General features: G+C 42.1%; 1 protein-coding gene across 1 annotated transcript in view; it reads left to right on the forward strand.

The window, feature by feature from the left end:
• VWA8 (von Willebrand factor A domain containing 8) overlaps positions 1 to 14700 on the forward strand; it is a gene marked incomplete at its 5' end in the record, with an annotated part of 370441 nt that overhangs the window by 40801 nt on the left and 314940 nt on the right. Inside the window, 2 exons of the mRNA XM_019523815.1 lie at positions 7626 to 7756; positions 9422 to 9532. Of these exons, the coding sequence (XP_019379360.1) occupies positions 7626 to 7756; positions 9422 to 9532 (242 nt within the window). The remainder of the gene's footprint in view (positions 1 to 7625; positions 7757 to 9421; positions 9533 to 14700) is intronic.

Raw genomic sequence — 14700 nt, forward strand, 5'->3', positions numbered from 1 at the left:
GTGGGTGTGTGGGGGAGGGTGTGGGGGTGTGGGGAGATTTGTAGGGGGGATGGATAGGTGTGTGGGGTGTGGGGGAGGGAGCGTATATGTGGATATGTGGGGTGTGGGTGGGTGTGGGATTTGTGGGGGACCTTGTGGGGAGGAGGATGGCTGGGGTGTGTGAGGGGGTGTGGGGGTCTGCATGTATGGCAGTGCGAGGAGGGTGTGGGTGCATGTGTATGGTGGGGTGTGCATGTGGGACATCCTACGAACACACACACTCTCCCTCTCCCTCCCTCATTGCACACACGTATTGTGTGCTTTGCTTGCTACGCACACATACACTGTGCTTTGCTCACTACACACACATGCACTGTGTGCTTTTATCACTAAACACACACACTGCATTGCTCACTACACACACACACACTGTGCTTTGCTCACTAGACACACGCACTGCTTCGCTCACTACATATGCACTGTGCTTCGCTCACTGTGCGCACACACACTGTGCTTCGCCTACTACCCACACACATATATACACACACACACATTCTCTCTCTCTCTTTTCTTCCCTCATTGCTCTCTCTGTTTTCTCCTCCCTCATTGCACGGACATACACACCCCTGCTCTTTTCCCCGGGGTACTGGCATGGCCCCATGCTCCCATGGTTCAATGATGCAGCGGGGGCCATGTGGTGCTGGAGCAGCTGCATGCAAGGAAAGCAGCTGCAGGCAGACACTTCTGGGTGTGTGGGGGGGCAGCTGACCTTTCTTCTGACTCTTGCCAGCTTCTCCTGGGTCCTACTGCCCCTGGCTCCTGCCATCTTTGACAGCATCCCAGAGCAGATAAATATTAATTTTCTAAACTTCTTAGGTGCCCCCCCCCCCCGGCCAGATAAAATGGTTTGGTGGGCCGGATTTTGCCCACCCCTGAATTAGCCCCACACCCTCCCCAAGTGTCTCTCCAATCCCTGTTCTCTGCCTAGTCTTCTGCTCTGCTTTCTGCTTCATAGTATTTGCTCCCTATGTGCAGCTGTGCTACTTGACCCATCCCTGATCTGCCACATGCCACACACAGAGACTCCCTATGTTATTTTTGGCATTCTTGCCGTCAAGTTGGCCACCCCCACCACACAGTATCCTACAAATTAAGAATAAAAACATAGACCCAGATTTTCAAGTGGAACAAATCTTCAGAGTTCCTCTGAAGTAAGTAGACCTACACTGTCTGTACCACATGATGATTTGGCTCAATGAAGAGTAATGCAGATTTTTTGGTATTGTGTTGTCTAATTTGGGCTAATTTGCCTTATCCCTGAAATTACACCTTAAAAGTTTATATTACTGGTTGTAAAGTACTTTAATGCTGATGAATAAAATGTGCAAGGATAGCTTAAACACCAAATTATATTCTAAAAAACAAACATAACAATATAAACTATTAATTTTAGGCTACACTGGTGAGAATGGTATACAAGAATAAAATAATATAAGAGACTACATATATTTATTGAAAGTTGCAAAGATGTATGTTTGTATTTAGACGTAATAGGTGATCATATAATTATAAATTTTATTATGCACACATGTATGAGGAAGTGCTAAGGTTGTATGTGGCAGTGCAATTTTATAATTTCCTGACTTTTGAGTGCTTAACTGTGTAATTTGAACACTGTTAATATTAGAGACAATCAGTGACATATAACAGATAAACATGCTTTCTTTGTTTTCTTTTCATCAGTTTATTTCAAGCCTGTTACCTATGATTGAACTGAGAAAGAGGCAGTGTACTAACTTATTTGGTTACTTTACCAACTATATGTTAGTTGATACAAGTTTAATCTGCCTACGGATAGAACTATTTGAAATGACTGAGCAAAAACATATTGTCCCAGCTCCTTGGAAATACGTCAGTAAAGAATTATGCATATTTTCTCATCCCTAAAAAAGGGAAATTACCAAATTTTGTAGGAATTTAATAATCAGTATTTCTTCATAGTTATACTCCAGGGTAAATAATGTGTACTACTTGAAGGGCAAGCAAGAAGAAATAAATATACAGAAATACATTAAAGTCCATGGGGAAAGGCTGTGAGACTTTTAATGTTTTCTTGTAGGCTGTACATTTATGTTCTGTTCTACATGACAGTTTGTTTTGCAGATGTTGCTGTGCATTCTTGAATCTTGTTTCTATTTCTGGCCCTGCTTTTAAGTCTGACCCAAGTTTTTTCTCGAGGCCATCCTAAAAATAAAAATAGCTACATTTATTAATGTGAAACGCACCAGAGGCATTCCTAGTCATGCTGCGTGAAAGCTGCTTTTTGTGCTTGACTTTTGAACCAAAGAATTTAGTTTTATAGAAAGGTTTCCAGCCTATTCAAAACCTGAAACCATATGGTATTATATTTTTTTTCTTTAAGAGAAATTATAAATGTGTACAAAGGACAAGTTTATACAACAGGTGAACTTACATAATTAATAGGCCTTTCAGGGCCATTCTGTTTTACAGCATTAAGATACATTTAATCTTAAAAGTTTATATTTGTGGTTGTTTTCAAAAGCCGAATGCTTCCATAGTTAAAGAGCAGCAACATGTGCATAGTGCAGTCCTTGCTGTATGTAATCTGTCTTTATAGAGTAACTTTTCTTAATTTCTTTAAGGTTCTCATATAAATTTGTATGCTATTTGTCATTAGTCCAACTGTGTGTGTGGTATATATGTGTTGTGTGTTACATTTGAAGAAAACAGTAATATTCCAGCCTAGATAACTTAGCATGCTGACACCATATGGAGATAGTAATGTGTTGTCATTTAAGTATCCATAAATAGTTGTTTAAAAGCATTTATTTGAATTGCCTGGTTTCCTTTTGTCTTGTAATAAAAATGTGTACACTGAGTTATATGATTTCCACCTGTGCCCCTATTCCTGCCCCAATGAAATCACTAGTAAGAATCTGATTGTTTTTAGTGGGAGCTGGGAAGGGCTTTTAATGACTTTCATGGATGGCAGATTCAGATAGTTTTACACTTTAGTGATGCTTTTATGTAATTTTTCTTCAGTGGGAATCTTATTTGAGCAGTAAGGGTAGGGACAGACATTACATGTAAACTGGTTTAAGTGATCAGAAACTGCTTTGAACCGGGAATAGAACAGATGTTCAATGCACATAAACCAGTTTGAAAATGGCTGAAACTGGTTTGAGATGAACCTTGTTGAATGTAGTATCATATTTAACTGGTTTACATCAAACTGGTTTATGCAATGTCTGTTTTAGACCCCTTGCTGGTTTAAGATAAACCGGACTCCCCCAGCATCCTGGCGCGCTCTCTGGGCTGAGCAGGGCAGGGCTCTCTGGTCCACAGCAGAGCTGGCCCCTCCCCTCTGCTACCTGGCTGGAGCTCAGCAGAGACTGCAGGTACAGCAGGGTCTGCCTGGCTTTCCTCTGCCCTACCCACCGCCTCGCTGCTCAAGCAGGAACCCCCCCACCTCCATCCCTCCCATCTGCCACAGCACAGAACCTAGCCCCATGGACGCTAGGCATGTGGTACGCTAGCTAATGACGAGGTGTCTGTGTGTGTGTCTTCAATTTCACTGGGACAGGCAGACAGAACAGTGTCCACTTAGGGCTTTTTGGAGCTAATCGATAGGTCAGCTGGTAAACTGTTTAAGAAGACTTTGAACTAATGGAGAGAAGCTCTTGTTTTGGTGATGGGGTGATAAACACTGTTATCAACCCTCTGCTGTCTTGCTTCTGTGTCAGTTTGTTGCAGGCAATATAAAGAAGCAGGGAAGGAGATTGAAAAGCTTCATATCATCAACAGATGCATGCACAGGACACCCCCCTTGCCTCAGAGTGCTAGCAGGGGTCTGGCAACACTCTTGCCCCTTGAGCAGTGAGTGGAGAAAAGCCTGGGAGGGTGCAGGCAGACCTCCCTAATCAGAATGTCCTGCTGGGGTCTGGCCACGCCCCCTCAGCTCAGCACTATAAAAGGGAAGGGAGGGCTGCTATAGCACCACCTGGCTTCTACTGTGTGCCACTGCAGGCATGTGCCTGAATGTTCTCAGTCCAGAGATAATGTCTGTCTGGTTACAAACTGGTTCAGCCTAGCCAGGTTAGACTAATCTGCAAAGGTTGAATCAATTCAGGCTCAGGCTTTTTGAATGTCTGTCCCGAGCCTAAGGGAAGAAATAGGATTACTTCAAAGCTGTATTATAGAATCATATGATTGGATGGGGCTTCACAGGCCATTTAATCCAACTCCCTACACAGTTGCAGAATTGCTAAACCATCACAAGAAGATATCTGTCCAGTGTCATCTGGAAAACCTCTGATAAAGGAAATCTCACAGGTTTCCAAGGCAACTTATTCCATTATCCTACTAGTCTTACAGTTAGGAAGTTTTTCCTGAGATTTGATCTGTGGCTGCATGTCATGTCCTCTGTGGCAAGGGAAATCAAATTTTCTCCATCTTCTCTATGATAATTGATATTGTGCCCCTGCCATCTCTGTTTTTTCCAGGTTAAGCATACCTAGTTTCTTCCATTTTTCTTGTATGGCTTACATTCTGACTCCTTTGATACCTTCATTTAACATTACTTATGGATCCTTTCCACGTTTTTCTCATTCTTACCTCATTCTTAAAATGTGTGGTGCCCAAAACTGGATGAAGTCCTGCACCTGAAGTCCAACCAGCACCAAGTGAAGCATCCTGGTCTTGCATACAATACTTACGTTAATGCAGCCCCAAATTGCAGTGCTGTTGTTTAGCCATGTGTCCTCCATTCTATACTTATGCATCTAGTTTTTCTTTCCTCTGTGTAGTGCCTTATATTTGTCTTTGTTAAATTTTCATTTTGTTGTTTATAATCCAGTTCTCAATTTATCAAGATCCCTTTGAATTCTGGTCCTGCCCTCTGAAGTGATTTACAATGCCTCCTGGTTTTGTGTCACACTTGATCATTGCACTCTTTTCCTGCATGCATATCATTAATAAAAAGTGTTAAACAATACTGGTCCCAGAACAGCCTTTAGTGGAGTCTGCTTATTGCAACTGTGCTCCCCCCATCCCCTGCTGGTCTGACATTGATATATTAATAGTTATTTTTTACTTTGTATTCTGTGATTGTTCATACAGTTATCTTTCCATCTAAAGGTAGTTATGTCTATGGCAGGAGGCTTGGTGCTCATGCTGCTTTAAAAGCAGTCAGACTGAAGCAGCCTGCAGGTATAGCTTGGGCTGATTGTAGCCATCTGATCCGGGAGGAGGGTATATAAGGGCTTAGGGCCCTGAGATGAGCCAGCAGTGACCTGGAGGCTGGTGAAGGATTATCGCCCACAGGAGGGCTGCAATCCCAAAATGCCAGTTTAGAGAGTACAGCAAGAAGCAGTCTGGAGAGGAACTAAGTGAGGGAGGAGATTTCTAGGGACCCAGGGAAGGGTTTGGAGCCCAGCTTGAGGGGCTGAGTGTGTGGGACCAAAGAGGGCCCAGGAGCCCAGAGGAAGGGCTAAATGGAAGGCATATCAGTGAGTGACTACACTTGCGAAGCATAGGGTGCAGTGTAGAGGTGGTTGGAGTCACGCAACTAGTCCTTAAGGCAGCAACCGCAGACACGTGGCGGTCATTAGAGAGTGATTTGGGAAACCCTGGGTCAGCCTCACTCGCATCTATGTAATATATATCAAAACAGAGTGGGTGAAAGAAGGGGTGACTTCCCACAAAGAGTGGAGTGGGTTAGGACAGCAGGGACTCCAAGGGCTTCACGGCCGTTCGTGGAGATGACCTTGTGATACTATCTAGTCTACATTTCTTGGATTATGAAAATGACATTTAAGACTAGCATTAAAACCCTTGCTAATATCTAGATATATTATGTGCAGGTATGAACAGTTTCAAAAAGATTAGATACAAAGGCATATTTAGAATAAGAAATGATTAGCTCAGTATCTGAGTATTTTAAAGGATAAATGATCAATATCTATTTTTAATACATTACATTTATTTAGATGTATACAACAAAAAATGCAATCTTATACTCTAAATAAATGCAAATATCTAGAACTCTTGGTTCAGAGATGATACCTTTTATTAGACCAACTGGGAAATTGCAAAAAAATATGTATTTTTATGCAAGCTTTCAGGCTCACACACCCTTCATCAGGCTCGGTGAAAGTTTAAGATGGTAAAGGGCATGTGAGCCCGAAAGCTTGCAGAAAAATATAATTTTTTTTGCAATTTCTCAGACCAACAGATATATCCCTGATATCCCAGATATATCTCATACTCTAGGCATCAGTAGAATTAATTTTATTACAAGAATATCAAGAAGAATGAATCATCCTAGAAACCACTAAATATACATCAAGCATAATATTAAGTAAGAAGAAAAGCATACAGATGAAATCTTACTGTGTCAGAAAAGTTAACTTTTATTGGCAAAAAATTATACTTCAGGCAGCATCCAGGAATACAGCTTAAGAGGAGAGAGAAACCTTTTTTAGTATTCTTCTGCCTCTTACATCAGGAATGCTAATGTAGGAGCCAAGGAAGATGCTTTGGATTGGTTTCGTTTTTACCCTGTCTGTATGCTACATATTACTGAAGTTTGAGGTAGTGAGACTTGACAGTTCTTTCTTAATTTTGTATAGCAGGGCTCTCTGGACCACATGAGTGGCAAGGAACTGGTCCGTGGGTCAGAGTGGGCCCACAGAACCCTTCACTCCCCTCCCTACATACCGGATACACCCCACACAGCACCCAGAGTAGCTGGTCTGGGACCCACACTGCATTCAGTGCCCCAGTCCAGCTGAAGTGGGCAACACATGGCTTCTGCCCTGGCTGGATTGCGCTACACGTGGTACTTGCCTATCCCATCCCCCAGCTGATCAGGGACTGTGCTGCATGATGCCTGCTCCAGCTGGATCCTGGATCAACTAGAGTGAGCACTGTGTGCGGTGAAACTCCCAGAGTGGCTGGAATGGGTGCCATGTGTCACATGTACCCTGGGCTCTGCCCATGAGACTGGACCAGCATGTGCCTTGTATAGGTCAATTCAGACCCAGGGCACCCCTGCTGTATAGCCACTGGCTGTGTTAAGTATACTAAAACTCAGGGGTTTAATTATTTAAAAAAAATAACATTTGACCATATTTGTCACTGCAGGTTAAGCCTCTTGAGTCTGCTGGTGTAAACATTGCTGTGTTGAAACTCATTTTGTACATGTGAATTGAAATACACGGTAGATAAGGGTTTTGTTGTTGTTCTCAATAGTGTCAATACTATTAACAGTAAATTATTTATTATGTGCAATACAGTAATGTTGAGAGGTTAAGGGGCTACAGCTTAGTGCTGAACACATTTATAATGCTCAGTCTTTGCCATGACAGATTTAAAGATTAATTGGCAAGGGATGCAAAGATTGGATTTATTAAATGGAAGGAAATAGTGTATAGAGAATGAGGATAGGTTACATAGGCTATATGCAGAATTTTCTACTTTTAAATTATTCTGCTTTACATGTTGTCATTTTTTCAGTTTTAAGAACCAAATAAGCAAGTTATATGGCCACCTAACTTTTTAATCCTTTTTGTTGATAGCTTCATTATTAACATTTGAATTAAATTATAATTATATTTTTCTTGTAGTTTCAGATTCTTTGGGTCAACCTGTCATCCAGCATCTAAGATGGATAATGCAGAAAGATCTTTTGGGGCAGGATGTTTTTCTTATAGGTCCCCCTGGGCCCCTTCGTCGATCCATTGCCATGCAGTATCTGGTAAGTTTTGTTTAAATTACGGAGAACTGAAGTTGTTAACATTGTTTAGTTATTACAGTGTATGTCTGTAAATACTTCATTACTAGAAGATCTTCTGATTGGGCAGTTAGTTGCCAAAGAACTTGTTCCAGGCACATGCTTTTAAAGGTTTTATTGTATTTTATAATCACTAGGAAGAACAAATATTTTAGTCAATATGCTTTTTTACTATAGGATAAAAATGGTTTGGTAAATTTGTGTGGTTTCCATATGCTGTTGCAAATGGAAAAACCATCTGTTTTTTGGATTGTGTGCATTACAGAACCAAGATGTCTGCATACAGTAAAAACAAGCCACATTGCTTACCTATACTGTTTGGGAGGATGTTTAGGGAAGAAATACCCTGAGGAAAAGCTATAAGGGGAATGTCCTGTTATTTGGGTAGAGAGAGTAGATGTGCATGTGTGTGGTCCTCCCATGGAATGTAGGAGATGTTTGCCCACACCTATCTCCTTTACTTTGAAGGATCTTCTAGAGATCTTGTATCTTTGCAGCATGGTTTTCCTGTTCATCCCATTGTGTTCCAAGGGAACACAATTCACTGGAGCAGCGCTGCAAGGGACAGTGTCACTATTTACTCTTACGTGTTTAAAAATATATGCCTTTGTTTCTCTCTTCATTATTTTTCCTTGTCGGCTTTTTTTTTTTTTCTTAATAGAAATTTAAATTTCTGTCAATAGTGTCTGCACCATTAGGGAACTGGTAGCATGAAGATGAAATAGATGTAGAAGAAGTGAAATGGAAATAAATGGCAGTTATTCAGATGTTTATAAGTCTGTTTTATTTGTATTTTTTTCTTACAAATATGTAATAGGATTGCTTAAGAAAGATCTCTTGGTTAGAGATTCACAGGCCTTGCCCATTCAGCTAAAGTCTGAGGACATTTCAAGAATCATTGGTTCAGTATACTAATAGAAGATGAGTCTCTCGACTTGACATTTCTGCTATTTCCAAAGTTTAAAAAAACAAGTAGGATAAAAATCATGAGGGAGAACATTTCAAGCAGCAGCACAAAGCAAGCGTTTTCTTTATGGGGGGTAATCTTTAACTTTTCAGATTTAGGCTGCCCTTAACGATACAATAGCAACGTGAGATAGGAGGAGAAAATTATAGTTCTCAACATATTGACAAGGGTCTGCAAACTCTGTATGTGCACATGATTACAGTTAAAGTTTACAGTAAGTTACTGTTTAAACACCATTGAATGAATCAGGGTGGGAACTTGCTAGACTTCTAATTAACATGATAGGAAACTTGTGAGTTTGTGTTCAGGATTTTTAGGTTTTTGGTATTTTTCACTGTCCGTTGCTGGAAAGGTAGCTTGGAGAGAATACTTTATAGCTGTTCAGTTTAGAGGATTTATGGATTGTTATTATGGCTTTTACAACCAGTTTGGGGAAAATAAAAGGTTATTGAGCAAAAATTCAAACCCTTATGTTGAATGGAGATCACAGTGGAAACATCTTAAAATTAAGAGAGATTAAATTTTTGTTTGGAGTCACTTTAAATGACTTCGCTGTTGCCTAGGGCTCTCCAGGACAATTATACCATTAGGTACATTGTGAAAGTTCAGCCAGTAGCCTTATAGATTTGTTTTCTGTAATAACTTCACAATCTTGTCTACAGGAGCTGACCAAGCGGGAGGTTGAATATATTGCGCTATCCAGGGACACTACAGAAACTGACCTCAAACAACGCAGAGAGATCCGGGCTGGGACTGCTTTTTATATTGATCAGGCAAGTTGGTATTAGAGCCCAAACTTCTTATTGTTTGCAGCTAGCCCCAAGGAAACTACAATGTAAAATGAATGCACACAGAGTTGTAAATTTTGATTGCCAGAAGATTTATGTGACATTCTGCTCACATGAGACAAAGATGAACTTCTTGATTTTGCTACTTCTTAAAAACTGTGGATTTCATTCAGCAAAGTACTTAAATGCTGTAGAACTGCTTAAAATTAGTCACATATGTATTGTATGTGTGTACTGTAATTGAACTATGTGTTCAAGGCCTAAAGGAGATGAGATTATTGGTATATCCGTAAGTGTATTTCAGGATATTGACAGTCAATATTAAATGATACTGATATAAACAGTTACAGTGCAACTTATGTAGAATTGTTTCCTTTAGAGTGAAACTTGCAGCAATTCAGATAACTTGTATTGTTACAGGTTCAAATAAATGTAACCTTTGTCATTGAGGCTGAGGTGCATTCCTAAGAAATAGTTTCCCTCCCCTTTTTAAAGTGGTTAAAAGTTATATTTGTCTATAACCTTAAAGGCTAGAGACAGACATCATACATAAACTGGTTTAAGTGATCAGAAACTGGTTTAAACCTGTAACAGAACAGTTGCTCAGTGCACGTAAACCAGTTTGAAAATGACTGAAACAGGTTTGAGATAAACCTGGTTGAATGTAGCATCAGACTTAACTGATTTGTGTCAAATCAGTTTATGCAATGTCTGTCTCAGACCCCTTCCTGGTTTGAGTTAAATCAGAGTCCTCCAGCATCTCACAGGCTTTGCAACTCTGGACAGGGCTCAGCTTCAGCCCAGGAGGGCTGGTCCCTCCCTTCTGGTTTGGCAGAGACTGCACATACAATGGGGTCTACCTGGCTTCCTTCTGCTCCCCCCTCTCACCATTCCCTGCTCAAGCAGGGATTCCCCTCTGCCTTACACAGACCCTCTCAGCATTATCTAGCATATCACATGCTGGCTACAGTCCATGCTCTGGGAGACTGGACAAAGGCAGACAAGACAGTGTTGGCTTAGGGATTTTTGGAGCTGATCAACAGGTAGCTGGTAATGTCCATTCCTTGGAAAAAGTTGTTTAAGAAGAGCTTGAATGAGAGAGGCTTTTTTCTGTTTGATAGGGTAATAATGCTAACAATTCCCTGTGTAAGTCCCTGCTGTGTAACTCAATGCTCTGTTATCAACTCCCTGCTGGCTCCCTCCCTAGTCAGGGGGAGATGGGAAACTTTCCCTAATCGAAGCATCCTGCCAGGGCCTGGCCACACCCTCCTCTGCTCAGCACTATAGAAGGGAACGGAGGGTTGCTCTAGCACCCTCTGGTGCAAGCCTGAGCCACTGCAGGCAGGTGCTTGGATTTCTGGAATGAAAAGGGAATTTCTGTCCACCTCTAAATCAGTTCAAGTTTTGCAGGTTAGACAAACATGAAAAGATTGAATGAATTCAGGCTCGGGAGTTTTGAATGTCTATGTGTAGCCAAATAAATAAGTCTTCATTAAAAGGATTACACACTGTGGTGTTCCATCTACAGCACTGAATCTTTTTAAATCTGTATTTTAATTAAAGGTAAGTAAATGTTTGGGTTATATAATTGTGTACAAAACAATTACAGATCTAATGATTATGATTATAACATGGAATAGTATGCTGGTAATGGAAACGTTGAATTTTATAAAGATTGTGAGATTCTCAGATAGTAGGCCTTGTATAAATCTAGAACATGGATTGTGGATTATTCTGAAAAAGCACAGGACTTTTCAGGATGTGTGTGTCAGTAGTCCTGATTGATTTCCTTGGAATAGCTGAATCAGTGTGAAGATTCAGGCATGGTGGAAATCTTGCAGTAGTGTTTCATTCTATTTGTGTTTTTATTCATTGCCCTGGTATCTGAATGCCTGTGAGGCTGGGGTTTTTTCCCACCTTCCCAAGAGAACAGAATGCAGCTTTAAAGTGGTCACTAGGAAAGTGTGTAGCCTTTTGTGGGTGGACATATATATGTTTCTTAGTAGTTAAAAATAGGTGAGTCTGTGTGAGCTTTAATAATATTACTGTCTTACGTTCTTAAGTAAATAATTACTTTGCTCTTACTAAAGCCAGCAAGCAGCTCATAAGCAGAAATAACTAAAATAGCAAATCCCTGTAGTGGCTGAGCTACAGAAGTTTGCAGACTTCTACCTCCAGGTGGTTGTGAAGATAATGTAGCTGCTTCTAGCTCCAAGTTTAACCAGAGAGTGAGAATAAATACTTCAAGGTTGTTATAGAGACATATCTATTTGGATGTTGTTGTTTTTTTTAACGGAGGGTAGGTTAAACATAATTATTTATCATAAGTTTGAGTTTAAAAATAATTTTTTATCATAAATTTGAAAAATGTCAATGATTCAGGAAGAGCAAACTGCATCTCATGCAGTAAAATACATATTGAAGAAACAGGGGATTGAATATTTTTACAAATCATTGTGCCCAACTACTTTTATGGGTGTCTTGGGGAATAGAACTATAATGATAAAGCTATCAGAAAACCATATTTATTGGAGAGCTCAATTACCTCAAAAACAGAAAACAAAAGGACAAATACACTCTTTTGAAATTATGGAACACCTCAATTTGTGTTTACTTTGAACTGTATATTAATGACTATTTATTTGGTGACTTGAGAGCATTATGTTTTCTTGCCTCTGCCCTGGACCATTAATTTCTCTATTCAGTCATTAACTGCCCATTAAAAGCCTCCAGAAATTATATTGTTGCTGTTATGGGGACTATTAAGTAACCTCTTGACCTTCTTCTGTAATTTATCACATGTATTATGCTGTGCTTAAGATAATTAGTCTGAATTGTCTTGTATGACACTTAAACATTCAAATGGCCTCTTCAGATTTCATTGTTTCTACAGGCAGGGGAATTGGCTTACACACAGATTTTTCTCTTTGTTTAACTGTTGCTATTTAGAAACCAAATATAGTTAAATTAGTTCAACCCTTCATGCTCTCCAGATGCATGCTGAATGCTGTTCCTGGTAAACTCAGTGGTAAACAGGTACCTATTCATTCAGTTTGGGGAGTCAAAGAAGGAGAGCCAGGGTGCTAGCCACCATAAAACTCCCTTGAGAAGGGGCAGGCAAGCTTTTCCAGCTGTATGCCAGAAGGACCCACCATGGGTCAGAGGCAGGTAGGAGCACAGGAGCTAGGACTCTGCTGCCTTCATTTCTCATCTCCTCAGTGGCACAGCACCCACAGCTGAAGCCTCCTCCACCTCCAAATGCTGCCAAAGCCCCACATATGCGGGCCAGATCCAAAGGTTCTTTTGGCCAGATCCAGCCTTCAGGCAATAGGTTGCAGCCCCTTATTGTTGAGTATGGCTGACTGCAGAAATTAGTGTGATTTTTACCATGTTGTATTACCTGGGTTTGGGTACAGACTTTGAGTGCTCAGAATTTATGTGAATAAGTACCCAGACATTTTCAAGAGTTATGTAGCAAAGGCAGGTATAGAGTACAGTCCTCTAGAGGGGCATTCAGTTATCTTAAACATGAGATGATTTATTTCCTGCTATACCCTATTCCCTTTACCACAAGTCTTATAAAAGAGAGACAAAAAAAAAGAGACAAAAAAACCTTGGCATCCTAAAGGCAAGCTACATCATTCATTATATAATCCAAAACCATACCATTCAATCCAGCCTATCATTCTTACCAAATGGGACAAGGATCATATGGGAAAAATAGTACATGGTCTGTGCACCTGTCAGGCTTTGATCATCCAGTCATATGCTGCGCAGCTTTGGATGTATAGGGTTGTCCGTCGATTCGTCCCTGTGGTACTGCTGAGCGGATGTCCCTCCCCTGGGTAGTCTCTTCCCCAATCTCGCTTGCCACGACTTTGTATCTTACTCCAGTGGTGGGGTTTGACTACTGGGGTTCTCAAGCGTCTGGGACCTATGAGCAGCGATCTTATGCGAGGCTCCACCTCCCCTATACCTCGCCCTGATACCCAGCCTCGACGAGTTGCTGATGTCTTTTGGCCAGACCTCTGACTGTTGGTGCCCCGTGTTCTCCTGTAGAGATGTACTATGGGCCACCTGGACCCAAACTGTACTCTACCCACAGGGTCTCGCGACCGTCTAGGGACTACACCCCCTTTTGATTGAGCTAACACTGGGGCTCTCTATGCTATACCTCACAACCAAAAGTGGGAAACAGAAAGAGACAACAAAACAATATCAATACCAGAGAAGCTCACGGGCTGTATAGGATGGGCCCAACTGGCTTCTTAATCCCTGACCTCCCAGCCCACTCTACACTAATAGGCCCAGGCCCCTAAAGCTCCTAACTGGCCCTGCCTGGGTACGCACTAGCCTGCCGGCTACCATGTTCTCCTCTCCTTTCTTTGTCCAGCCTGTGGGTTTGCTGGACCCTCGGTGGTCCCTCTAGTCACGTCTTCCCCATGTCCCCTGCTGGGCGGCTCTACGCAGCTGGCACCCATCTTCCGCAGCCCCTCCCACTGCTTAGGCTCTTTGTTCCCCGCCTGGGGACTTCCCTTGAGCCTTCCTGAGCCCGCACTGGTCCCACCTGGTGAGACGTCTGTAGCTCTGCTGATCTCCCCGGCTCCTTGGGGGTAACTCTTGTCGTCTCTCTCCTCCTGCTCCCTTTGATCTTCCCATCCGAATCCTCTGTCCGCATGTGGTGCGTCCTCCTCTTCTCTCTCTGTGCCGTCGCCAGCGTTTTCCCCATGATGGACTTCAAAGCGCTCTTCAGCCCAGTGAGAGGCAGTCCTGCCTCCTCTTACCCCCAGTAGGGGTTCTGGGAATGCATTCCCTGCTGGCGACCTTCCGGGTCTCTCCTCCGCTTCCTCGCCCACGACTGCGTTTATATCCCCTATCTGGCGCCTGCCGCTCCTATCATCAGCTGGCCGCAGCTTTAAAAAAAACATGGCTAACGAGCCGTGCGGGTCCCGCCGCCATTTCCAGCTTTGCCGCAGCTCTGGCTACAAGTAAGGGATTTTCTGTATTCTTTTCTCTTCTCTCGCCTTCCCCAGCGTGTTCCAGACCCCAGGGTTCCCCCCTGGTCCCTCGGGATCTGTCCCTGGACCTGCCAGCTCCCTCTGTGGAGCTGTCTGCCTTACCCCCCCCCCAAGTTACTTATCCCAGGATGCCCA

Source organism: Gavialis gangeticus, unplaced genomic scaffold, assembly GCF_001723915.1.
Source record: "Gavialis gangeticus isolate Ggan-Ray unplaced genomic scaffold, GavGan_comp1, whole genome shotgun sequence".
Classification (NCBI taxonomy): Eukaryota; Metazoa; Chordata; order Crocodylia; family Gavialidae; genus Gavialis; species Gavialis gangeticus.